The sequence below is a fragment of the Etheostoma spectabile genome, chromosome 12 (assembly GCF_008692095.1).
Source record: "Etheostoma spectabile isolate EspeVRDwgs_2016 chromosome 12, UIUC_Espe_1.0, whole genome shotgun sequence".
In the NCBI taxonomy this organism is placed as follows: Eukaryota; Metazoa; Chordata; class Actinopteri; order Perciformes; family Percidae; genus Etheostoma; species Etheostoma spectabile.
Window position 1 is genome coordinate 26,601,383 of NC_045744.1, and position 27,138 is coordinate 26,628,520.

At 41.7% G+C, this 27,138-nt stretch overlaps 3 protein-coding genes across 5 annotated transcripts in view; 2 read left to right on the forward strand and 1 right to left on the reverse strand.

The window, feature by feature from the left end:
- Positions 1 to 12,493, forward strand: part of pif1 (PIF1 5'-to-3' DNA helicase homolog (S. cerevisiae)) — a 13,654-nt gene extending 1,161 nt beyond the window's left edge. For all 3 annotated transcript variants that reach the window (XM_032531313.1, XM_032531312.1, XM_032531314.1), the window contains exons 3-13: positions 524 to 647; positions 867 to 992; positions 2,371 to 2,524; positions 4,032 to 4,146; positions 5,290 to 5,396; positions 5,587 to 5,726; positions 6,363 to 6,469; positions 6,611 to 6,698; positions 7,843 to 7,988; positions 11,213 to 11,404; positions 11,639 to 12,493. In XM_032531313.1, coding sequence (XP_032387204.1) covers positions 524 to 647; positions 867 to 992; positions 2,371 to 2,524; positions 4,032 to 4,146; positions 5,290 to 5,396; positions 5,587 to 5,726; positions 6,363 to 6,469; positions 6,611 to 6,698; positions 7,843 to 7,988; positions 11,213 to 11,404; positions 11,639 to 11,686 — 1,347 coding nt within the window. In that variant the 3' untranslated portion in view covers positions 11,687 to 12,493. The remainder of the gene's footprint in view (positions 1 to 523; positions 648 to 866; positions 993 to 2,370; positions 2,525 to 4,031; positions 4,147 to 5,289; positions 5,397 to 5,586; positions 5,727 to 6,362; positions 6,470 to 6,610; positions 6,699 to 7,842; positions 7,989 to 11,212; positions 11,405 to 11,638) is intronic.
- On the reverse strand, positions 12,370 to 16,533 carry LOC116698979 (cytochrome b-c1 complex subunit 6, mitochondrial). The gene is made up of 4 exons (XM_032531317.1): positions 16,339 to 16,533; positions 16,022 to 16,072; positions 12,671 to 12,832; positions 12,370 to 12,543 (listed from the first exon to the last, which is right to left on the reverse strand). The coding sequence occupies exons 1-4, from the start codon at positions 16,384 to 16,386 to the stop codon at positions 12,511 to 12,513; spliced, it is 294 nt and encodes a 97-aa protein (XP_032387208.1). The 5' UTR covers positions 16,387 to 16,533; the 3' UTR covers positions 12,370 to 12,510.
- An 84-nt stretch (positions 16,534 to 16,617) lies between these two features.
- Positions 16,618 to 23,467, forward strand: nsun4 (NOP2/Sun RNA methyltransferase 4). The gene is made up of 8 exons (XM_032531315.1): positions 16,618 to 16,760; positions 17,270 to 17,489; positions 18,557 to 18,722; positions 18,891 to 19,045; positions 19,142 to 19,302; positions 19,398 to 19,522; positions 20,620 to 20,752; positions 21,843 to 23,467. Exons 1-8 carry the CDS (start codon positions 16,665 to 16,667, stop codon positions 21,984 to 21,986), a joined length of 1,200 nt encoding a protein of 399 aa, XP_032387206.1. The 5' UTR covers positions 16,618 to 16,664; the 3' UTR covers positions 21,987 to 23,467.
- The last annotated feature ends 3,671 nt before the right edge of the window (positions 23,468 to 27,138 follow it).

Sequence of the window (27,138 nt, forward strand, 5' to 3'; positions counted from 1 at the left end):
CATCAAGATGACCGCTTTAGTTACTGTACAAAATAGATTGTTGCACACAAAAATGCATGTAGTTTATACAATACCATAAATGAAACCACCCAACAATATAACGGCCTGCAAATCCAGCTGAAATTATGACATGTCATTTAGCTGATGCTTTTGCAAAGCGACTTACGATTGCTGTCTGTCTGAGGTTGCACGCCTCTGGAGCAACGTTGGTTGATGCATGCGTCAGATCCACTGCACCATCACCACCCGTGAAATGATTAAGACCATTAAACCCTCAGTTCATTGTAGTCCATTTTCCTGATGATACTTAGAAACTTTTACTCAATGCAGTACTTTTACTTGTAAAAGGCTATTTTAACAGTGTGGTATTAGTACTTTTACGTAAGTAAAGCATCTGAATACTTCCACCACTGTCAAAGCAGATCACTGCACCAAAGATTTCCCCCTCCTGGATAGATTTTACGTACTCTCTCTCTTATGTTTTCTGTTAAATATGTCGCTGGCTGTGTGCTGACTGTTTCAGGTGAAGGCCAACCCGAGCAAGAAGCCCATCCTGTCTCTGCCAACCCGTAAGCTGAATAAGGAACAGGCTGCTGTCCTTGGTGCAGTGTTAAGTGGCAAGAACATCTTCTTCACTGGAAGTGCAGGTGTGTGTGTGTGTGACAATAACTTGAAATTCCAATGTCACGGTTTGTCATAATTATGCTTTTTCTGTACAACGGTCTTACTGAATTATAATTTTAGGTATTTTGGCTTTGACATTTCCGCAAGAGAAATCTGCTTTCGTGACACATTTATGGGGTTTCTCTTTTGGCGATTTTTAAAGAATAGTGTTTTGAGCTCTTTTTTTTCTTGTGTTTTTTCAGGTACAGGAAAGTCCTTCCTTCTGAAGAGAATCGTGGGATCTCTTCCTCCAAAGAGCACGTTTGCCACAGCCAGCACAGGAGTGGCCGCGTGCCACATTGGAGGAACAACATTACACAACTTTGCTGGTGAGTCGTCGTGTCTCTGGGGAGATGAACTTGATTTTAAGACTGACACAAATCTGTCTCTGGACATAACGTCTTTAGTGGTGCGAGACACGTTCATGTTTATGGTATGTTATCCAAATAATTGTTCATTTTGCTGGTATCAACAAACTGCCTATCCTGAATGTATGCTGTACTATTAATTATTATTAGTATACACCAGGGATCTCCAACAGGGGGGTCCGGGGACCCCAGGGGGTCCTCGGAGTCAATGCAGGGAGGCTGCCAAGATGATGATGATGATGATAATAAAAAAGAATGCAACTGAAATTTCTTAACATGAATCCAACATATTATTATCAACTATAAAAGCCCACTGCTTACTGGCCCATAGGTAAGGTAGCCGTCCACAGATCTAGTGAATCCTAAGGACTCACTGTGCCACATGTATGGTTAACATTAAAACATGGTTTATAAAATCATGCCAACAATTATTTTAATAGCTTAGTATTTTATGCAAAAACATGCATGTATAAAGGCTTTAGGCCACCCTGCAACTTATTGTGGGCCCAGTTTTTAATATGCAACTTTTTTTTTATACATAATATGCAGTAGGGAGTCCCTGCTCCGTCACTCTTTCAGTTAAAGGGTCCTTGGCTTAAAACGTTGACCCCTGGTATAGACTCTAACAAAAAATGTATTATTGATTTTAATTGCTGATTATCTTGATTGAGAATGTTCATCATTCAATAGTGAAAAAAATGCCCTAATGACAATCTTTATTTCCCGATTGGTAGCTTTTATCCTAAAACCCCAAACATCAGTTTTCACTGATATCACACACTTATGAAACAATGAAAAGCAGCAAATCCTCAAAAAATGGAGCCAATAAAGACATAAATAAATAAATCTTTCCTTCTAAAAACATTACTGATAAAAAAATGTATCTATCAACTTAACAGTCAGCTCTACTTATCAGTGTCTTCTGTCCCTTTTTTAAAAAAAATAAAAATACAAAGACAAGAGGTCTTTGCATCTATTTCTTCTTTTGTGCTAGTAGAGCTGCCGCCATTGACTCGGAGGGCTGCATAAATAATCCCAATTTTATCGAAATCGCAATATGAACTAGTGCAATGTCCAAATTGCAGGGGGGCGCATTATTTGTTGAAGGCTTAATGTGTCAAACCATTCTAAAAAAAAAAAAAAGTGGGGTGGTGCTGCAGAGACATCCTATCCAGACTAAACCTCTTTTGTTTCGTACAGATCCTCAGAAAAAAGGTGTCTCTCCACGTTAACGGATGCTTCTAATTAAATCTCAATATACAGCAGAGTGTGTGTGAATTGAGCATCTGCACTGGTGTTATTCATTTGTGTCCCCGTCTGACCACCTGTCTCTGTCCAGGCATCGGCTCCGGCTCGGCCCCGCTGGACCAGTGCATCGAGCTGGCCCAGCGGCCCGGCGTGCTGCAGCACTGGACCAGCTGTCGGCACCTCATCATCGACGAGATCTCCATGGTGGAGGCCCAGTTCTTTGACAAGCTCGAGGCGGTGGCAAGGTGAGACATGTCTATTAAAAAAAAGAAAAGAAGAAGAAAAATCTCCTTATGGTGCCACAGCAAATTGTTCTAGAAGTGTTTAGTAAGCGGAGTACAGATTGTTTTCTGGAGCTTTCATGTGTGTTCGCCTGCTGTGCGTCATTCCAGGCAGGTGCTCATTTGCTTCCTAAGTGGCTGCTGCAACTGTCAAATTACATTTACATATCTGGGATTTACAGTAGTGTCGAATGTGGACCTAACTCATAGGCTGCCCAAAACATGAATTATGGTAATATTCTTAACCGTTGGGTTGTCTTCCCTTTGACCATGAACTTGTTGTCCATCCAGGTCAAAAGTGAATTTTTGGTGCGGTTTTAATTTTTAATGCTTTTGACACTTTTTAAAACGTTTTTTCTCTTTCTTTCAACATTTTGTTTTAACCTCAGTCAATAAACCTAATTTATATATTTATAATACCAATTGCTTTAGTTATAAAGGCCGAAATTATGAATTATTTTGACTAAGGGTTAAGATCAAAGGATGTTAAGGGATCACAGACCGGTTTATGTCAACATTTAGTCAGGATTAAAAACTATTTTTAAAACCATTTAAACATGTTCAAATGTTGAAAAAAAAATTGAATAAAACACCCAAAATTCAATGAATGTAATTATTATTTTTACCTTCAAAGAAGGTTGTATTGGTTCCATACAACATACATCCATATTTCGGCTTTTTGAGAGAAACCCATATTTGTGATATAAAACCATCAAAGATTTGACCCGAAGACAACACGGTGGTTAACTAAAGCTTGCTTGCAAGTATTTGATATCATGTTAAGGATGCTGTGCCATAATGGCTCCAGTTACCCCCCCCCCACAGTGCTCAGGGACACATTTGACTGACTTAATCGTCCTTGACAACTTTACACATATGGTATAAATGAATGACTTGGTCACCATCAACATATATGACTTCATTCATTGACCCTTTTTCAGACGGGCAGCATTTTTAGTTAAGTAAACGGCAACTTTTGTTTTGAAAGGATGATATAAGATTTGTGGGTGTGAGCTGCGTACCAAAGTTAAACAGCAGACTTAAAATGATGAAATGTCTGTAATAACCCAAGTCGTACTGTTAATGTTTGCTGTGTTGCAAAATTGCTAAATTCCTATTTTTCCAAGCGCACCTTGGGGACACTTTTAGATGTTACACACTCTTTTCAGCGACCTATATCTCCCCTCTCCTCAATGCCCGCTCACATTATGGTGTTCCTCAGAGTTTTCCTGACAGTGTTCGAGCAGCAGACTTCCAGCCTTAAGGATTTTTAAATTGGCTTTGAGTTTTTGTGGTTCCAGTTAGATTAGATCGTTCCCTGGGTTTTATTAAACCTCAGCAGCGCTCTGATGTCAGCTACACTGTGTGACACATTCCACTGTGGGTTTGTTATGAGATTAAAAAACTATATGTATATTCACGTAGAAGATGGAATCACTGTTGATGTTCAGTGACCCTTGTCCTCATGCAGGTCGGTGCGGAGGTCTACGGAGCCGTTCGGCGGCATCCAGCTGATCGTGTGTGGCGACTTCCTCCAGCTGCCCCCCGTGTCTAAGGGAAAGGAGAGGGCCAGCTTCTGCTTCCAGGTCCGACCCCCGGGGGTCTCACAACATCATTATTAGTTTGTGTCATTGATTTAGAAACACTGCCCAGCATGCTGATAGGGGGGTTTAGAGCATTTACACTGAAATACCAGAACATTAGTACAATATAGTGGCCTCCCACTTCCCTTAAACTGCATCTCCCAGCTCCTCCACTCGCTTTCCTTCCTCACGTCTTAGGTCTGATTTACCGTTGTGCAGAGTCTCCACGCAGAGCTTTCCCCGTGGCCTGAAGGTCATACTTGTGTGTGTGTGTGGTAGTGGGAGAGTGACGGTGATTAGCTTAGGAGCGAGTAGCGACTCCTAGAGAGGAAAAAGTACTGTAAGGGTCTCCCCGGTGCTTTCTGACCACGGTGGGAAGTCTGTAGCAGGAAAAGTTAACCCTCTCCTTGATTACATGTTTATGGAGAAGGAGAAACAGGAAATGAGTTGGGAGAAATGCAACATTTGTCGCCGCAACGTGTTAAATTCTTTTGAAATGTGCACGTAAGGCAGAGTACCAGTGTCTCCACGGCGTTGATTTAAGGCAGAAGCATTAACCAGCCTTTAGTCCGTCCCACTGAGGAAACATGGGAAAGGCGCAAGGAGAGAGGAAATGAGGAAATGTGTTTTTAGAGGGATGAGACGCTTTTTACTCTGAGCCCCTGTTTACACGTGGTTATTTTGACAAACAGACATTTCCCTTTGTTTACACTCTGAAAACGAGTCTTTCTAAAAACTACGGCCAGAGTTGACAATTTTGAAATCTCCTGAGGTTTAGGTAGCTGAGGAAGAGACGAGGGAGGAAGTGATATTTTCGGGATTCTGATTGGCTAACGTGGTCTTGAGCTTCTCTTTACACTGCCGCCTGCTGGTTTGGCAAGCTTAAGTCTTAAGCGTTATGTGAATTTGTCCGCTGTACCGGTGGAGTTAGCAACTCCTCCTGCCGCACGGGTTCGGGGAAGGCTGCTCTGTAGTGCAGCGACTTCAGACATGCCAGAGTTCGGCTGTTTGGTTCGAACCGACCTAGACCAACCAGACAAAACACTCGTCCTACACAATAACTGCTGACTTCCTGAAGAGCATGCATGGCTATGTGAGGAAAAAAAAAAAAAAAGTTTCAAAACAAATCCTTTTCCCCTCCTGCAGGCCAGGAGTTGGCGTAAGGTCATCCAGGTGAACATGGAGCTAATGGAGGTGCGGAGGCAAACAGACCAGTCCTTCATCTCCCTCCTGCAGTCAGTGCGGGTGGGCAGGTAAAGTCATTTTCTGTGTGTATTTGTATATACAGTTAATGTGGACTCGGGGCACACACATTCAATGTGCTGTCTATTTAAGTGCATTGCATGCATACAGTTAGAGCTGTGGCAGGTCATTTTGTATTCTACACAACATTTGTGCCATGCTGCTAAAAATTGGCTTTGTGTCTTAATAAACCCCATCCAGGGTGACGGAGGAAGTCACTGAGAAGCTGATTGGCAGCGCCTACCATCACATCGAGAGGGACGGCATCCTAGCGACCAGGCTGTGCACGCACAAGGACGACGTGGAGCTCACCAACGACAAGAAACTCCAGCAGCTGCCTGGTCTGAAGTGTTCATCAGATTTTTGTATTTCCAGCTCGAAACGGGTGTTACTTCGGTTGGCTTGGGTGGAGGTGACAATGATGGAGCAGGTGGCTTGAGTCATGTTGGGGGAACTTGTTGAAACCGGTTTCCTCCAGATATTTCCATTCTCAGCCATGCGCCACTTTTCTGTTGTATCCTGTTCCGTTACACTTTTATTATTGTTTTGAAAGCGTACAGCTGCACCAGGAAACGATGGAGTTTCTCAACCTACTGCTTTTAAATAGTTATTATTTTCTTGTTTATGGTTTCATACTTTTAGGGTTGCTCAATAATAGACAAAAATCATAATTGCAATCATGGTCAATGAAATTATGATTATCTAACACTCTTAGAAAGATGTTGCATTTATTGAACTTCAAAAAAAAACGTTAAAACAGTGAAAACAACTTTCAATTAAATACTTGATTTTTTTTTTTAATTACCCTTAAAATGAATATAAATGTGTATACATAAATATTGACTGAGTAGAGTTATTGCAAAGCCCTACATACTTTTTCTTTAGGTTTTTTACAGGACTGTTTGCCCACGTCCCATCATGTTTTCTATGTAAAACTCCTATATTTCTTATGTAATGAAGGTCTCCTGGTCCCTTAGGGTCAGTGCGTGTGTTTGAGGCCCTGGACAGCGACCCGGCCCTGGTGAAGACCATCGACGCTCACAGCCCCGTCAGCAAACTGATCCAACTCAAAGTGGGGGCTCAGGTGTGTGTGTGTGTGTGTGTGTGTGTGTTCGTTCCTTATGATCCATACCTCTGCCATTTGGCGTGCAACATTGTACTCTTGATGCGTGGCGAATACGTCGAGGCGACGCTCTGTAACGTGATGCTGCTTGTTCTCTTTAAGGTCATGCTGACGAAGAACCAGGACGTCTCCCGAGGTCTGGTGAACGGAGCGCGGGGGGTGGTCGTGGCTTTTGACTCTGGCAAAAATGGCACGTGATATTATTCCTCTTGACATGTTTTGCTGAAATATTTTCTCAAAAAGCCAGAATTTGTTTTCTATATCTTCTATATTTAGTTGTAATTATACCCTTAGTGGCAATTGTAGACGTTAAGGAATAATCACTGGAGGATATTTAATGAAGAAGAACTTTAAAGGGTTAGTCTGGATTCTTTGAAGTGCGGTCGAATGATGTACTTTTCCATAGTCTGTGTATTGGCCTCAGTAAAATGGTGCTCTGCCCAGAAAGCCAGAAAGGCTCAGGAGGCTGCAATTGTTGGTATAATATAAAAATGGCTGGTGGATTTAAGATGAAAAATAATTTATTGAATTAATCCAATTTGAACAAATGTGTCAGTGGCTTGTTGATCTTTACAGTGTTAATTTCCTATCTTGGCCTGATAAAGTACTTATTGGACTTATAATTGCACTCACAAACACGAGCGGTCTCTTGCGGTACGTTTCGTTGGTAAATTGTCTTGGTAAACCAGGCCACTTGGCTTAAGAAAGTCGGCGTATATATTTTCTTTCGAGTCTGGTGGCGTTGAATAGAGCCTAGGGGGTTGTTTGTTGGCAACGTAGAGCTGTGAAAATAGTCTAAATATTGTGTATACAAAAACCCATATTGACTATGTAGGCCTGAAATAGGTGGCTGGAAAAAGCTTGGTGCTGCTGCGGTCCACAGCAGTACGTTAGCTTAGCCGCGGTGGCGGTACGCCTCCCTGCTTCTCCAAACCATTCTCCTGTAGAGGAGTACCTCCGTATAACCCCGCCTAAAATATCCCAACCAGAAAGCCTTGGGTCCTTTGTGTTGTATCAGCAGAAGTGAATTGACAATACCACATATTGTGGGTTTTTGTTTTTTCGATTAAAAGACTTCTCTTTTGTTTCCACATATCTTGTTTGTTCTGAGATAAAATGAGATTGTAAAGTAGGGGCAGGACTACATAAGCATAATCCTTCTACCTGCTCCTTCTCTAGCTCATCTTTTTGTTCTTTGATGGGATTGGATTGATTTTGTTTTTATCTTCTGTTTTTTTTTTTTTTTCATGTTTGAGAAAAGAAAATCTACTGTGTATCATAATTTAGATTCCCATCCATCCATCCATGTGCTGACTCTTTGCCCGTTTCCTCAGGACTCCCACATGTGCGTTTCCTGTCTGGTGTCACAGAGGTGCTGAAGCCCGAGCGCTGGGTGTTTAAGTCCGGCGGGGGGGTCCACCTGAGTCGACAGCAGCTGCCACTCAAACTGGCCTGGGCCATCTCCATCCACAAAAGCCAGGTCGGTACGCGCTCAGTCGCAGCCGCAACGTGCACAGAAGTACTGAGGCGACTGCTCGCCAAATCACGACCATGGCGTTACTTTCTCTTTGAGGAAGATGCTGTTCGCCGTTGCCATGGGACACCAGTGTTTTGTGCGTTGCTTTTGAGTGCGTGACTCACTTGATCAATGGCAATTCAAACTCAATTGGTCTAAAAAAGGTTTTCTTTTGTATTGCATTTTTTTGTTGCTGCCAGAGTGCTAGAAATAATATAAGGTTTGATTGCGGCGTGGGAACCGGCCTTGACGCGCAATCCTCGTCCAGGTCATGGCTCGTAAACAATAACCCCGCGTAAGGTCGACCATCCGGTCTATCTGGAATGGGGGATGGATGTTGAATGCATCTCAGAAATATATACTTTGTTCAGATACAAAGTAAAAAGCTCTTTTATAACATCTTACGTAAGATACTGTATAAAATATGAAATGCCGTTTCATTCAATAATTTAACTTCAATTAAATGACTACATAGATTAATAAATACATAAACATGACTTTGAAATACATCATGAAATAAAAAAATGAGGCCATATATATATATATATATATATATATGTGTATATATATATATATATATATGTATGTGTGTATATGGCCTCATTTTTTAAATGGTTTTACTTATTTCATGGTGCTTTTATTTCATAAATCAACATTTATTTATTTATTTCCGTGGACTTTTATTTCCTAATGCCAATTATCAGTGGCTTTATTTCCAGCAGAGTAGTGGAGAACATTAAAAACTTGCGGTGCTAGGTAGCTCTTCATCTTGCAGCCTTTGTCATGAAATTAGCTCGAAATATCACTACACACTATAGACATTCATGATGCAAAGAGGATACATTTTAAATTAGTTTTTATATATTTCTCTAGCGCCCCCTGCTGCCCAGAGTTTTCACGTGTCCAGTGAAATATCCCAACATCTACCGCATAGATTGGCACAAATAGGGTTAGAATTAAACCAAGAGTTTCGCTATTTTTATTTTTATACATCATATGCTCATTTGCATATTTATGACATCATTACGCAATAATATGCATAAAGCTTAGTGGTTGTGTCAGCAACCAACCAGCAGCAGATTCTGTTCTGGACACGGTCTTCCAAAAACGGAATGTTGTTCTGGGCCCTCTGCCCGCATGGGAGTGCATGGGGACAGCGGAGAGACTCTGATGGGACCCGGCACTTTAACAGGCGCGTCGAAGTCAAAAGGTTAAACGGCCTTTGGCATAGGGCTGAAACTAATGATTATTGTGATGAGCTCTTAGATATTCAGTTTACGCTAGATATTAAAAAAAAAAAAAGTACTGTCAACCATGTTGTGTGTTGGCTTTGCATAGTTTGTCCACCAGAGGACGCTCTACAACGTCCCTGTTGGCAACATTTGTTTTCTTTGTTCAAAGGACTTTAAGTTTCATCTTAATTATTTAAACTTATCTAAAGTTTGTATTTTCATACATTTTATTTATCTGAACTTTAATACATTTTGATGTTCCTCTGATCTGTGACAATAAAACAAATTAAATTTTAGGGGGAACACAAATGACTACAAAACTGTTAGGGAAATCTGTTTTTGTAACACGTTTCTGGATTTTGTTTTGTTTTAAATATCGGCATATTGGATTTTTAAATAACCAAATATTCGTATCGGCCTTAAAAATCGGTCGGGCTCTAGTTTACGCTCACAGAGGAGTGAAGAAACTAGAAAGATGGTCACATCAAGTGACAAACCGATGAATCGATTATCAAAATAGTTAGCGATTGATTTAATAGTTAACAACTTATCGATTTTAATCTTTGCAGGGTTTCTTTTGTATGCGGCCTCTGGAAGGGAATTATATTCAGCCACCATGTTTCTGAAGACCTTCCCCATATTCTCCCGTATCATACCCGTTTATATTAGTTTAGTAATACCAGATTTATGGGATAAGTGGGTGCAGTGATTACCCTCTCTTTACAGTCCAGGCCCCAGGGTGTGTGTGGACAAATGTCTGGTTGCGTTGGGACTGTCCCTTCAGGCAATACACACCAAACAGACAGACCAACACGGTATCTAAATAAGGGCAGCATGCAAAGTCCAGCTATGCCAAAGAGTATGCAGGTGTACACTGGAAAAGCATCTAAAGAGAATCAGGGCGTGAAGGCGATACCAGACATGGCGGAAGGACTAAATAGTCCATAGACTAACAACCGTAGTAATCATGTTTGTTCCCAATTGGATGCCGTGGGTGAGGAACTGCTGGAAGAAGAAGCTAAAAACGTTGGACAGCAGAGAAACCGAGCCAAAGCTTCTGTATGAAGCCATGAAAAAGCACCAAAATAGGGTTGTTGTTGACGTTCAGGTAGTCATTTTCTTGAGGTTTAAATTGTTTAAAAAAAAACAACAAAAAACTTCCATCAGTTCAGTATACACACTATTTATACCACTACTTATCACTGAGACGGAAGGAGGCACAGTCATTCACTGTGCCGTTTAGTGATGGAAAAAACAATGGCACAATTACGTTATGAGCATCTGAGCATGAAATTAGAGATGACTTTTGTTTTTTGTGGGTTTTTTTTTATCTTGGATCGCTCACTCCCCCCAGCCCCCCAAACCACGTCATCAGTATGTGACCTTCCTAATGATGGCAACGAAATAATAACATTATCAGAAGTTCCTACTCTTTTACCAAATGACACCGCAGGCAGAGATGAGCTCTGGTTAGGTTAGCCCACTACTCATGAGGGAAAGTGCCACAGCGTGGTCAGACACTGCACACCGACCCAGTATTACTGCTACCCACAAACGAGCTCTAACAGCGTGATCATCAATCCCCACCAGCCGCCGCAGCAAACTCATATCCTCGCCTCAGACTCTGAAATTGGTTAGATGGAAAAACGGGCCCCTCTGGGTAATTGAGTTCATTGGTCATGACCAACGTGTCACCAATGTTTGATCTACAGCAGAGGGGCTAAATCATGGGGAAATGAAGGAAATCTCCCACCTGCGTGTCCCTTCAAATAGAAAATCACCGTTGGGGTGGAGATGTTGCCCATGATGCTTTAAATCTTTTTGGACACTTTCTTTTTTTTTTCAAATACTGGAATATCTGTCGACTCAATCAGTGATTATTTTTGAACTACAAATGCCAGTACATTGTGGTTTGTGAACGTTTTTCTGACCTGTAACCAATGTTTTTTGTTTTAGGGAATGACACTCGACTGTGTGGAGATCTCTCTGGCGCGCGTGTTCGAGAGCGGCCAGGCCTACGTGGCGTTGTCTCGGGCTCGGAGCCTGCAGGGTCTGAGGGTCATGGACTTTGACCCCCGCGTGGTCAGGGCAGATCCAGATGTTCTTGTATTCTACAAGAAACTGAGGAAAGAGAGGCTGCTCATGCAGGTGCGTGTAGACCTCTTCCTGATGTCATTGCTTGGAGACTGTGTTGACTGATAACTCGGCTTTTTATTAAATAAAATACAATTCCTGTATTACAGTAATGACAATTGGAAACACAATTGAGGAGTAACACTTATGTTTAGTTGCAGTCACATTACACTGGAGTGCCACAAAAGATCTCTTTAAAATACATTTTCACACTTGTAAAATACTGTCCCGTCTCACTGCCCTCTGCAGGCCTCCATGGATGACTTCCTCAGCAACAAAGAAAACTCTTGCAGGTGAATTCATCTACTCCCTCTGACATTGTGCACTGTGTGCATGAGTTAGCATCCTGTTTTATTCCTCATGGGACAATTTGCTTTTCTTAAATGACTGCAACCAACATCTGCCATCAGTCTACCTCATGGTTTCTTTGAACTGGCAGCACTTACTGCCACCTTCTGGTCAGTTTCTTTTTTTTTTTTTTAGCGCTTGTTTTTAATTTATTATCATGATTGTTGGTATGTATTCCAATAAAGTTCTTGTCAATCTATATCTCTGCATGGAGCATTGTTTGTCATAGAGCCTTCTTAGTGCCCTGCCATTTGGACTTATAGTCATGGGGTAATAAGTGTATTCGTTTTTGTATAAAATGGGTCAAATTCTGCAAATACCTTTCCATTAACATCAAACCTACAAGACAGCCTTCAGAGCTTAATAATGCTTGTACCGAGTATACAGTCAGACAATCCCTTTACAATTTTAACACCGAATGAGCCAATAACCTTTTTCCAGTTAGTAATGAGTCATGACCAAACCTGAAGTGAACTGCATTTGCAGTTTTATGAACTGACCGGTGAGAATTGATAGTTTGAGCTCCTTCGTTGCACATCCTTTAACAACTATGATTCACGTATTACCTGTTCAAGCGGTGACTCATATTCTACATACCTCTCCTGACCCAGTCAACACAAGTACGCACAGTATACAGGAAAAGTGGCATGTATTCAGTCAAGGAACCCAATACACTTAATTTACATTAATACACAGAAGAACAATAGTCCTGATTTTACAATTTTAGCAGTAAATAGTCTACAGCTGCAAGTAGAGGGAGCTGAGCAGGCCGGTTATTTCACTTGGTGGAACAGCTTGTGCGCCACCTAATGAAGACAAAGAAACACAATTAGCATCTTCACTGGAAGACAAAGGCACAAACTTTAACTTTCAAAAATAAAGTCATACAGTCTGGTTTTACATATGCCATATCCTTTTCTCCACTTCACTCACACAATGGTCTCGTGCATGCAGGAAGTCAAAGAGTTCTTCTGTGCATTCTTCAGTAGTGCTGGACCGGGAGCCCACTCTCTCTTCACATTTCTCCAGAAGCTCCTTGGTGTGCACACAGTGTTCAGTCTGCTCACACTTGGCTCGTATTATTTCTAGAGGGTCCTAAGAGGGACAAAAAGCAAATGAGCTTCATTATGGAAAATCAGGAATCATGAACACTTGCTTTACAATAAATTGCAACACCAACAATTCCTTGCCCCCGCCTTTTGATATCGAAGCCTGATTCTTCAGATATATACAAAACATTTAGCCATCAGTAAATTTAAATAAACTGCTCAAACTGATGTTGAAACATGGTAGTAATGATGCATTACTTTACATAATGCTGGGTAGCTTGTGAATTTCCCATGACGATCAAAGTGCAACTAAGCCTATGCATCACAATTTGATTATATTGATCTGCAAAGTAACTAGAAACTGAAGCTTTTAAAATGAATATAGTGTAAAAACTACAATGCTTGGATCTTATTTGTAGAGAAGTATTCATTAAAAATTGCAGATTTTGTACTGTATTTCATCCAAACAGAATTTTCACTTTACCTCAATGTGACCTCATAACTTTGGCCTTTTATTTTTTTATTTCAGTGTCTATTTCCACCCCCGGTACAAATAGTTTAGGCCACACAGCTGAGCTATTCACATCCTGTGACATAACAAAAAGACGTTGCTCACGTGCACCGAAATCATGGCTGACATTCATCTTCCTTGACCGTAGAAACTGGCATTAAGAAAGTTCTGTTCAAAGTTTATAACCGTTATATTTCCAGCGGAAAATCGATACTACAGTGACGCTTTGGGTCTTCAGTGAAAGCATAAAGTTTGCCCCAGTCCAAACCCTGTACCTTTTCCAGAATAATAATCTGTCCCTGATGTTTTCTCCTGGAGAGAAGTGGCTTCTTCGCTGCCCTTCTTGACACCAGGCCATCCTCCAAAAGTCTTTGCCTCCAGGAGCAGCACACAAGTCGAGCACATTGTGTCCTTCTTGGACATCAAGCGCCAGACACAGCAACACAGACGCTGCGTCCATCAGATAGTAACCCAATAAGCCACATGTCCGGTCTTTGGAGGACAAGGCAGAATTAGTCGGCACTTTGAGTAAAAACTCCAGTAAAAAAGCCATTCCTGAGCAAGCTCTGCACTCGTGGTGCCCCGATCCCGCAGCGGAATCAACTTTAGGAGACGGTCCCAACTTTTGCTGGACTTTCTTGGACACCCTGAAGCCTTCTTCACAACAACTGAACCTCTCACCTTAAAGTTCTTGACAATCCGATAAATGGTTGATTTAGGTGCAATCTTACTAGCAGCAATATCTTTGCCTGTGAAGAACCTTTTTGTGCAAAGCATTGATGACAGCACGTGTTTCTTTGCAGGTAACCATAGTTAACAGAGAAAGAACAATGATTTCAAGCACCACCCTCCTTTTAAAGCTTCCAGTCTGATATTCTAACTCAACCAGCATGACAGAGTGGTCTCAAGCTTTGTCTACATCAACACTCTCACCTGTGTTAACAAAATAGTCACTGACATGGTGTCAGCTGGTCCTGTAGTGGCAGGGCTAAAATGCAGTGGAAATGTTTAAGATTAAGTTCATTTTTATTGAAAGGAGTGACTTTACAATTAATTGCAATTCATCTGATCACTCTACATAACATTCTGGAGTACATGCAAATTGCCATCATGAAAACTGAGGCAGCAGACTTTGTAAAAATTACTATTTGTGTAATTCTCAAAACTTTTGACCACGACTGGACAATTAGTAGTCAGTACCATAGACTGTATATTAACAGACAAAGCATCAGGTTTGACGAAGTGCAGCAAATGTGGATGTGCCTTAACCCTGCATTCTATCTGAATTCCAGCAGGGGGCGACACATACAGTTGCAAAATGAGGTTGGTTTCTGTATAAGTCCGCAAGAAAGTGAACCACTTCTTACTTGATTTATTACCTCAGTAAATATTTTCATGAGTTTATGGTCTCAATCGCTAGTTTTAAATCTTCTGCAACACAGAATGATCATTTTTTTAATTATGGGCTTGTTGATTTTAAAATCGGCGATAAAGGAGGTGTTTTAGCTCGTAGCTATGTGATTGCCAGTGCAAGTGTAATGACGAGTGTAAGGGCTCCTCCCTCATCTAAAATCGTCACATCTGCAACCAGGATGGCTCGACGACTCCCAGCAGATCTCCACAAACCGATGGGTGACGTCACACGTGCTCTGTCAACTTATTTTACAGTCAGTGGTTGGAACCTATTTATTGTGGGGCGGCTGTGGCTCAGTGGTAGCTCAGTGCCTGCCAATCGGAAGGTTGGTGGTTCGATCCCTGCCCCTGCAGTCATTGTCGAAGTGTCCTTGGGCAAGACACTGAACCCCGAGTTGCCCCCGCATCGGAGTGTGAATGTGTATGAATGTTTATCTGATGAGCAGGTGGCACCTTGTACGGCAGCCTCGGCCACAGTGTATGAATGTGTGTGAATGGTGAATGTTTCCTGTAGATGTAAAAGCGCTTTGAGCAGTTGTTAAGACTGGAAAAGCGCTATATAAATACAGCACATTTACATTGTATACAGTTTGGTTACCTAGTAACCGAGGCTTAAAGACACCAACGATTGTATTTGCTAAATTCCACAAGAAATGCTAGAAGAGTGGTTGGAACAGTGAGCTATGGCCCAGAAGTGTAGGGTTCTTGTTTCTTTTATTTTGGATAATCTGCATGGTATTACTGACGTCAGGGCCCGCCCCTAGGGTCAAGAACCACGCAAGCGGTGTAACACATGAGTAGGATGGATAACTGTAAATATAGGGCAGCCTATATGAATTCGGTACGAATATCATCCACTTCTAATTTATACACCGGTACAAATAGCATACATTGATAATCATACTCTGTAACAACAAACGCCTAGAAAAAAGGCGGACAGACGCTTGTATCCAAGGTGACAAACAAAACACCAATTTATGTAAAATAATTATTTAAGTAAAGAATATAGGTGAATACAAATACGGGTGCAAGTAGCACAGATTGATATTTGTACCAGACAGGGTATTAATTTGAACACATTGCTGTGTGCACCAGAGTATAGCATACACTGCTAGTTGTACCCATAGACTTTAGTCTATGATTGCACCAGGGGCGCAATAGCCTCACCCTTATTAGGATTTTTATGCCTGTCCTTTAGCCTACTTTATGTATACTGTTGTGTAATACTTTAACATTGTTGTAGATTTCCGAGAAAGCGTTGAGTGTGTCTTCATACAAACTATTGATCAGACTTATGAAGAACATACATACCACCATATCTTGCTCTTCTTCCTCCTCCTCTTCCTCCTCAGCATTTTCCTCCTGGTCGTTGACAATAACAAAATAGAATTACTTTGTATATATGTATATAATAATATATGATATATATATTTTTTTTTAAATAACGGCATGTTTTTTTTATTTAACTTCTGCTCAAACCAATACCAGTGGCACTCAAGTCACATTAACGTTACACCGCTACGCTGACCAGCAGAGTCGGGGTGCTATGCTGAGTTGTGTGATGTTAACTTGGCCAAACACACGTTCAAAAAGCGACTAAAAAGACAACTATTGGTATTTTACAGTACCTCCTCTTCGGGGTCGTCGTACGTGATCATCTTCCTCTCGAAAACCATGATTACGGCTCTGAAATTGCCCTAATACCCGCACAGAGGACAGAAACCCAAGTTCCTTTGAAGCACTGCTTTTCGAGGACGTGAGGTCATTCACGCGCAGGAAACGACTAGAAGGATCACCGGATAACGTTTCCTATTGGATAAAAATGATTACTGAAGTGGGGCTGGTCCAATCATTGGCATAGATTTGGTGTGCGAGTTCCGCCCATACAAAAAATGCGTGCGGAACCTTTGTCTTTACTGTCGGAGAAGACGGACCGAAAAACCTGTCGCACGGCATGATGGCGCTGCTCTTGGATTCTAGACTTCTACTAAGAAAAGTTAAAGATTTAAGGTGTTTAACGCCAAGAAGAAACCGAGTGAAGGAAAAATGGGTATGTTGTCATTGCATACATAGATAATGGTCGTTATTTGTAAAACAATGTCCTCCCTCAGAGATGTAAAATATATTTAAGTTTGCAGCTATCCACATATCTAGCCACATAGAGCAACCTACATGAAAGCTTTTTTGACAGTAACTATGGATACCTTATTGAATTTAACCAATGAGAGATATGTTAACCCCTTAATTTAAAAAGTTCAAATAATGTCAATGTCTTTAGTTGTGTCTTCTGTAGCTAAATGTACAGTAATCAATGGAATTGTCTAGTAAGACACACATTAACTAATGATGATTATGTTGTTCTCTCATGCAGTGTAACACAACGTATATCCTTTAATTACATGTTCTTACAAGAAATAAATGTAATAAATATACAGTTGTACACTAAGAGGGTCTTCCAGTTACCCATGACTTTTAAAATGTCACATAGCAACAAAATAGAACATCAAAGGAAGTTAGAATTTGAAATGTGTGTGTTTTGACCTCCCTGCTTTCTGACAGGCTGTCACACGTACCAAGCACCCTCCCACCAGTCTGGCCCTGCAGCACTTTGATGCCACCTACAGCGTCCAGCTGGGGCAGCTGTGGCCATCGGTCCGGGCCGCTTTGCTGTCCGAGAGGAAATACGGCGCCCTGCTCAATCATTTCTCCCATGATGCTGTTCTGGCAGACCTCGAAGCCCAGGGATGCAGGGACTTCGTCAGTGACACAGCTACAGAAAGTAGGTGTGCATTTCCAAAGGCATACTCCACTTACTGATTTAATTTCAAGCATGGCACACAGACCTTAAACCAAGGCTGCTCAGATTGGGGCCCTCGGGCCAAGATTGGCCTGGGATCCCTTTGTTTTGGCCCGCAATGGCACTTGACACACTCATGCTTATTCTCCTCTTATTGTGAAAGTGCTGTAAAATAGGGCTGCACAATATACTGTTTTTTAATCGTCCTCACGATATCAACTGGCTCAAACGCATCGCGAAAGACACTCCAGCATTTTTGGGGTTAGTTGAAAGAACATGTCCGTAGAAAAAAAACACTTTAAAAATAGGGCTACACAATATACATTATACATTTTTTATTGCCATTTCAATATCAACTGACGCAATTAACATATCACAGAAGGCTGCGTCTCATAGCAAAAGACACTGACATATTTTGTGGTAGTTGAAAGAAAATATCAGTAAAAACTGCACTTTAAAATGTTTTTTTTTTTAGTGGTGCCTTTTATATTTAGTTCAATAAAAGAATGTTGGAAAAGATTTCTTTTCATTTGTTACAAATACAATAAGGAATTAGTTGTAGTAGCTGCAGAATTGAGTATCCTTTAATATGTAATATGTTATCGCAATATTTCAGGTTGCATATTGTCCACATATCGTGCAGCCCTACTTTAAAATGTAACAAATGTTTTTATTATATATATATATATATATATATATATATATATATATGTATATAATATATTGCAATTTGATCAGGCTTTTCCAAAATAAAATAAAGCCACACTTTAGAGTGTTGCTTACTGCGCTCCACGCCTGAAACACAAGAAGCGCCTGGAAGTATGGTGGCCGCTATGGAAACTAAAACTTCCGCACGTTCAATTTGGAACTGATGATCCGATTAAAAACCAAAACGATTTTAAATAAAAAAAACATTCCAAGTAGGAACCGGTTCTCAACGCCCAGCCCTGCTTCTCTGAAAGCCTCCCATTTTTTTTTCTTCATGTCATTAAAAAGCACAATCTCTCTCCTCCATATGATCACATCTGCATTCGTCATCGTTTCTGCAGCTCCGCCATGCTTGGAGCAGGAACCTGAGGTTGCCACTGAGGAGGAATCTGTTTCCATGAAGAAATGTGACAGCGATAGTCAGCAGCGACCTCCTCTACAGCTCAGTCCTAACATCAAGTGTCTGGTGTTTCCAAGAGGGGATATCACAAGATTCAAGCCTGCTAGGTGAGCCTCTGTGTTACTTGTCAGACAGTATTTTGAGTCAAAGTGGTTGAACATTTAGACTCGAGGACCGGTTTCTCTCCCACGTGACCCAAGAATGTGGCCATTATTAACAGAATGTTGTGGAGTTTTTACTCAAAGTGCCGACTAATTCTGCCTTGTCCTCCAAAGACCGGACATGTGTGGCTTATTGGGTTACTATCTGATGGACGCAGCGTCTGTGTTGCCGTGTCTGGCGCTTGATGTCCAAGAAGGACACAATGTGCTCGACCTGTGTGCTGCTCCTGGAGGAAAGACCCTGGCTTTACTTCAGAGCCAGGCTATAGGTAAGAGGACTGCTCTCTGTTTTCCTCACTTAGTGCTGTCGTTCCCGTCTGTCTGTTCAGTTGCAGTTAACCCCCCCCCAAACGTCTGCGTTAAAGGTTTTTTGTGCTTAAATGACGCCTCGGTGTCTCGGACGTTGCGACTGAGAAAAGTCCTCCACAGCTACGTTCCTAAGCCGCTTTTGACGGACGAGAAGCTGCGCGTCACCTCTTTTGATGGCACCAAGTGGGGGGAAATCGAAAGGGACACCTTCGACAGAGTAAGTCATGTAATCATGTTTCCAGCGCCTTAATTCTTTTTGCATGTTTATCCAAATACCACCACTTTGTCAACCTCCCTTTTTTCTTTTTTCAGGTCCTTGTTGACGTCCCCTGCAACACAGACAGACATTCGCTCATGGAGGACGACAACAACATCTTCAGTAAGAGCAGGACCGGTGAGAGGCGGAAGCTGCCAGAGCTGCAGCTGGAGCTGCTGCTGTAAGTTTTGGTCAAAATATAAAGATAACGGGGTCATTACATTCTACATTTCCTTTTAGGTTTTTTTTTTTTTTTTTAGCAGTCGGGGCAGGTCTGTCCAAACAACGTTTTCTCGGTTGGGATTGAACTGTAGTTTTTGAGGACCTGAGGATGATGAACTGACAAGTTGAACGTTGTCCAATTAGAACGGAAGAAAGTGAACGTTTTGACAATAAAGTAAATCAACACAACAGTATGTGGAGTTAAACTGGATGGAAACCGCAACATTGTGCGTCTGCCCTATTTCTGATACCGTGGCAGCAGATATTTTGCCATGGCGGGCCGCCACTACAAATCAACATGGAGGAAACACTGACATGGTTACGTTCTTCACGTCAGCATGCAGTAAGGCTGCCAGTAGTCTGGATCAACGACCGTTCACTTCCAGGATTATTAGTGATGGTGTGTTGCCGTTGTCTAACCCCCTTCTCTTTGGGAAACAACAAAAAACTTTGAGCTAGCAAGCTACACGCCTGCTTGGTTTTCCGGGGAGTAATTGGAACGATTTACAAACAAAAAGTTTACGCCATTCTTTTCCAACTGTGAAGCTTTGGAACTGATTTGTGGGATTGCTGTGGTCGAACTACATCACCTAAGGGGTGGAGATGGCACAGTGGATATCTCGGATGCCTTTGGTGTCACTGAGCAAGACACTTAACCCATAGTTGCTCCAGAGGCATGCAACCTATCTATAGCAATTGTAAGTTGCTTTGGATAAAAGCATCAGGTAAATGACGATGTAATGTAACCATGTTTCCAGTTCATTTAAATAGCTTACGTTACTGTGTTGTTTGAACAGTTAAATTAATTTAATATTTTATGTGGCAGGGTGCAAATGTTCCACCAAAACAAGTTCCTTCCCGAGACTATTCTGCAGAGCCACAGTTGCTGCCTCTAGAGTGCAGCGTCGTCCAAGACAATTGTGATTGGTTTAAAGAAATTTGTTTACTCCTTTTACCAGAATGTATGTGTGGTGTAGGTCTGGCAATCATCACGTGAAACCCGGCGGCAAGTGATTATTTTATATGAAGTAAACGAAGCCTCTCTCCATCCTGCAGGGCGGGAATCGAAGCCGCTTGTCCAGGTGGGGAGATCCTTTACTCCACCTGCACACTCTCTCAAATCCAGAACCTGGCTGTGGTGGAACAGGCCGTCTACTTGGCTCGAGAGAACCACGGCATCCAGCTTCAGGTCAGTCAAAAACAGACAGACACACATTCACAGACAGAGAGACACACACACACACACACACACACACACACACAGACAGAGACACACACACACACACACAAATCGCAGTGTACCATTCAATCAGTGCTTTTTCCCCCTCCCTCCACTCCATGGTTCACAGACAGATGGACAGAGACACACACAGACTGACAGACAGAGACACACACACACACACAGACAGACAGACACACACAAACAGAGACAGACACACAAACACACAGAGAGATAGACAGAGACACACACACAGACACACAGAGAGAGACAGACAGAGACAGACACAGACACACACAGATACAGACAGACACAGAGAGTCACTGTCAACAAAAAACTGTATACTAGAGACTCAACGGGCCTTTCCCAATTCCCAAATGTGTACCTCCTCGATCCTCTAGCTTGTGGCATGTTGAAGGATGTCCCAATTCCCAAAATACACATCAAAGATTGAGGAGGTTCCATGGAGGAGTTTTAATCGAGGATACACATTGAATTAAAACTAAATATAGAAGTCACATGTGACAGAGATGATAAAATACAGCGGATGGCTAAGATGGAACAGCTGATGCTGCTCAGTCGCATGTTCTATTTAATTGAAGTCACTTTAAATTGACTACTGCGATGCAAATAAGTATGTGTAAGTGTACAAACAGTTTTTTATAAAGACCGTTCGCATATTCAGGCAGGCGCCATCTTAGGAAAACAGTCATGACCAGTTGAACGATGAACATGCAGCCATTAACAAGTAACATAGCTCAAGCACGGCGTTCGTCAAGGCAACGGCGTAATGCCCGCTGCCTCGACTCCTCGGCTCGTATCGCCTGACATAAGGAAAGGAATTGAGGAGAGGACTCTGAGATGCACAAACTGTGAATTGGGAAAGGGCAAATGACACAACTAGCGGAAGATAAGCTATCATTAGGGTTTTTAGGCCGCTAGCCTCTGGATTGTCAGGACTTCCTGATTATGAACACGGGAACCAAATTACAACAAATAAATTGACCTTTTTTTTTGTTGCTTTTTCCCCCTCCTATTTCCTTACCACTATTGCATTTAGGTTGTTGATCTGCGACCCCTCACACACATGTTTAGGAACACCTTTCACTTTGCGCCAGACCTCCCCCTGGGTGAGATGGTCATCCCACACTTAGCCGCCAACTTTGGCCCCATCTACATGTGCAAGCTAAGGCGGCTGACATAGACTGTGGACTGATGCTGAAGCTCGTGGACATTTGGATGACTGTGTTGCAGCTTTTATGGACTAATGAGACGATCCTCCCGACTCATGTTATGTATAAAGCGTAGCTGTTGGACCACAGCTGAAGGAGAACTTTTAATCGTGGTGGTGGAGTGCTGAATCACTGGACTGTCGTTGGTGAAATGGGACAGAAAACACAAAGAATCCAGTTAAAGGACCTGGACCGTGACAATATTGGGGACATATCACCACGGTATGATCACAGTTTGGCGGTTAACCGCAAGCCCCATACCCCATACATAGTATACATGATATGTACCCCTGCTGTAGAGCAACAGAATAATCTCTAATAAAAACAAAGGACATATGTTGTGTTTCCATTTCTGCTCAGTGTGAGAGTCTTTACTGGGTTTTGCTGTAGTTACGGTTGCGCTGCTTTCTCTCCTTACCTTTTGATCTGTTGACACTGCAGCAAAATTCCATCCATTTCAGCTGAGAACAAAGAAATGTCTGGCTAAGTCCTTCCCTTCCTAGAAATAATTCATAAAAATCCCCCATCTATCTAATGGACTGTCAAAGTGTGTGCAAAGCGGTAGTGACGATCAGCTTAGTTTTTTTATTTTTTTATTATTATTGTCTCCATAATCTCTTGAATAACAGGATAGAAGAAAGCCAATGATGATAACTTAACAATTATTAATGTGTTCCCTAAATGTCATATCACATGACATATGCGCTCTTGTAACTTTCACCAGCAAAAAAAAATGAAAGAAATCGATCTGGAAATCGTCACGCAGACCTATGGACAGCATTGAACTGCAGGGCTTTATGACAACCTACAGGAGTGCCCTATTTCATTTAGGGGATTCTTGGTTCAACATTTCTTTTGGACTAAACCAGCTTTGCAATGTGTCTTTTTGAATGTTGTTTTATGTTGGCCCTGTAGGTGGCAACAGTAGCTAAAGATCAAAGGGATCCTGTATATTCTGTGCCCACTAGAGGACACTAAGGACATGTCTGCAAAGGTTTTCAGTTGACAGGAGCTCCAGTATGTATATGACTTTAGAGATCACATTACTGAAGCACACATTTCCCTCAGAATTAACTGCTCTCTTTAACTCTCCAATGAAAATGGGTTTGGCTTGTTCTATGGTTATTCATCAGGTCTGATGGCTTTGCCTAATAACGCGGTATGTGGCTATGTGGAAGCAGGGCATAATGAACAGGCAGGTAATAACTTATTTGACCATTTGGCATTTTCACATCTGAATCTGTGCAACTTTCATTATTATATCTGGATTGAGTCTGTTTTGCATTGACATCAGCTAGCGGTGAAATGTTTCCCACTATCACTGCCTAATGAGAGTGGAGAGGTGCCTCTTTTTCCATCACACCGCCGATGACCCTTTATGTTGTCCTGACCAGGCAATGTAGCGTGAAAAAGGTGTGTGTGTGTGTGTGTGTGTGTGTGTGTGTGTGTGTGTGTGTGTGTGTGTGTGTGTGTGTGTGTGTGTGTGTGTGTGTGTGTGTGTGTGTGTGTGTGTGTGTATCTAACGAGTCCACCATCCGCATCCCACCGTCATTAAGCTGCTCCAAGTGCAGGAGCCGACTCCCATCCCCACGCAGGGATGGACGGCAGCCATGCGGCTCCCAGATGAACATTAAAGAGGCAGCAGAGAGCTAAAATGGGACGTCTCGCCCTGTTTTTGCCCCTCTGTCTTTTTTATTCCACAGATGAGTGCAGATAATTTTCTGTGGGATTGTGAGTGATTACTGTATTACTGCGGTAAAAAGGGGATGGATCTGGGAATGCAGAGGGAATTAATGACACATAAAAACTATTTTTGTATTGACTGCTTTCGTCTCCAGGGCCTCGAATGCCTCCTCGCACATCTTGTGATTACCTAAACGTATTGTAAATATGTGTTTCCTATGGGCTCTTCCATAAATTTACATGTTTTAACACTCAGGAGACGGCAGACTGTTAGAGATGAGTTACTCTCTATTCTGCCTGTCTGTAGACTCGACCGGCCGTCTGCCTTTATTATTGAATTAGCCAATGAAGCGCTGTGCATTTGTGTCCCTGTGTGTAAAGCCCTGTGTTAGGGAGACGCATGCTGTGTATTAGAAAGATGAATATTATGGGTTTAACTACACAATCATTCTTCTGTTGCCTTTTCAAATACAATGTAAATGTTGCATTTCTTTGCTAATAAACATGCAAAACACTGTAATAGTGTTATGTTTTCACCTTCTCAAGCTACTACTGCGTGAATGATCTTGTACACATTAAAAACGGCCGCCATATATTAAAACAGAGCACCTACAGTCGGTTGTAATATGACGGCGGAAGGGAGAAAGCAGCCGGAACCTAAACCTCTGAAGAACAGGTGTTAGAGACCTTTTTATTTGTCTGACTGGGTTGATTACCTGCCACGACAGCTCCGACGACGTGGAGGGGAACGTCTTGGAGGAAGTAAACCCATAACACAGTAGACACATTTTGTCTACGCTGAGATATTTGGGAGGCCACAATATCTTTGTTTGCATTGAACGTTCAGCTAAACTTAACACCTCCAGCTTGAGTTTAAATACACCTTCAGAAACATGGGAACTTGAGGTTGGGATGGCACTACACTGTGCTGTGTAATCCTAATAACTCCACATTTGAGATTTTATTAAATGCTTCTGTATCATAAAAGTCTCCCGAAACCTTCTTGACGTATGTGAATATCACTTGTGCGGCTCCTAAAGTTTTCCTTGACTTACATTAAAGAGGAATTTTAGTATTTTTCAACCAGGACCCTATTTTCCCATGTTTTGTGTCTAAGTGGCTAATGGGACAATATTTAGTGAGAGTGCTGTAATCCGGCAGTCGCAAAACGGACTGCAATGTAATCCTTTAGTTCAGGGGTCTTAAACATTTTTTAGGCCAAGGACCCCTTAGCTGAGAAAGAGACAGAGCATGGACTACATGGATCGAACAAAATGTAGTTGCATATTAAAGGACAATTTCGGCACAAAATGAACCTATTACACGTGCACCGAGTCAACCGTTCTCTGGGATATGTTTTCATGCTAATCGAATGTGTGTCTAGCTAGCGCAAACCGCTGATTAGCTTACAATGCTAGTCGTCGGGGCACTGGTGAAGTGAAAAGAAATCACTATTTTATACCACTAACAAGGCTCAAAATAGCACCACACTTCCACGGCAGCATACTGAGGGTCCCTACATGTAAACTAAAGCATTGAGAACTTTGTAAGTGTACAGACAGTTTATTAAAAAGATGGTTTATAAAGACAGTACCGTTATGTAGCGTATACAGGCAGGCGCCATCTTGGGAAAACAGTCATGACCAGTAGAACATCTTTTCCCAAGATGGCGCCTGCCTGTATACGCTACATAACGGTACTGTCTTTATAAACTCTCTTTTTAGTAAACTAATAAAATAGCAATTTCTTTTTGCTCTACCAGTGCCCCAAAGACTAGCGTTATAAGCTAATCGGCAGTTTGTGCTAGCTTGTTTCAAGCTAGCGACACATATGATTAGCATGAAAATATATCTCAGATAACGGTCCCCTCGGTACACACATGTTATTAACCCCTAGGTTCATTTTGTGCAGGAATTGTCCTTTAAACCGGCCGTACAATAACATTTAGGAAGGCCTACAGTGGCATACAATATTAAGCTATTAAAATCAAAACTGTTAGCATATTCATATATTAATACATCTTGTTTTGATGTTAAAATGTGGCAGAGTGAATTCTTAAGTATTACTACTAATTAATAATAACAAGGCTGAAAGCTCTGGCACCCATGGCGGTAAAATATTGGATTCTTGTAAATGTAAATTGTTTATTTTTTTCAAACCCTCAAACAATAATTTGGTGCCCCACTCCCATCCATTAAAAGTGCTGTTTTTGCCCCTTATTATTGTAAGTGTCTGATTGTATTATGGTAGAAGAGATGGAGACGTTGCCGTTATCGTGCCGTGCTTCTGCCACGTCAACATGTTAGCCAATAGCCTTAGCTTCCCTCTGCTCTGCCTGCAGCTCTCCACATTTGAAACAGCATTTTTTTTTTTCTTTAGCTAAAGGTGCTTTGGAGTAGGGCTGTGCAATTAATCGAATTTTGATAGCCATTTCTATTTTGGCTCCTGACGATCACAAAAACAGTGACATCGGGGAAAAACGATGATTTTGCATAATATGTTTTGCAAGTCAACTCTTATTTTTTCACCTGTTCTGGAGGGGAATTCAAAAAGGGAAACCTCGTAAGGCAACTTTCAGAGTTTAAGGTGTTTTTGCTGTTGATTTGTTAACGGTTTTACTGTTTTTGTTCTCCAAAGGTCAGTGAGTATACGTTTACATGCACACCAATATTCCACTATTCCAAATATGACAATATTCTGAATTTGATACACATCATGTTAACAGTGTATTCCAGGTTGGATATTCAGAAAAGAACTTTTTCCGAATATAGCATTTTCTGATAATTCATGTGGGATATTCAGGTTTTAGAGGCATTCTTTGGACACGTACAACCCATTTGGAATATGCGTCTCAATCTGGGTTTTTACCGCAGTTTGCGTTCTCCTGCCTGGTAACTACTCATGGTCAGCTCTGTGCATTGCTGTGCTTGCTCTACACAAACCATCCAGCCAACAGTTTGAAAGGCTGCAGACCCAATGAGGAGTAACACAGCTACTTTTAAACATTATCAAAGACTTGGAAATCCACAGGTTTTGTGAAATGTGCAAACATCGCTACGCCGACCTTTTCAAGAAGCTGGTTGAAGGAATGAAAGGGGGACGCTGTGTTTGGATGGTCCAACAAGTCCACCACCGCTGGTAAACTATAAAGTGCTCATATTATGCTTTTTCTTTTTCCTTCATTGTGTTATATATCTTGTTGTGCACGTTATAGGTTTCCAAAGTGAAATTGCCCAAAGTCCCCCCCCCCAAAGGGACTTACCATCTCCAACAGAAAACACTGTTCACAAACTGCTCTAAACAGCTCTATTATAGTCCAGCCTTCACTTCAGAGACGAACTTGCGTCACTTTGTAACACGCGTTATAATGCTCCTCTAGCTGTTAGCTGGGCACGCTGTCATACTCAGCTTCTGACTGGCTAGTAGTCCTTACCTAGCTAC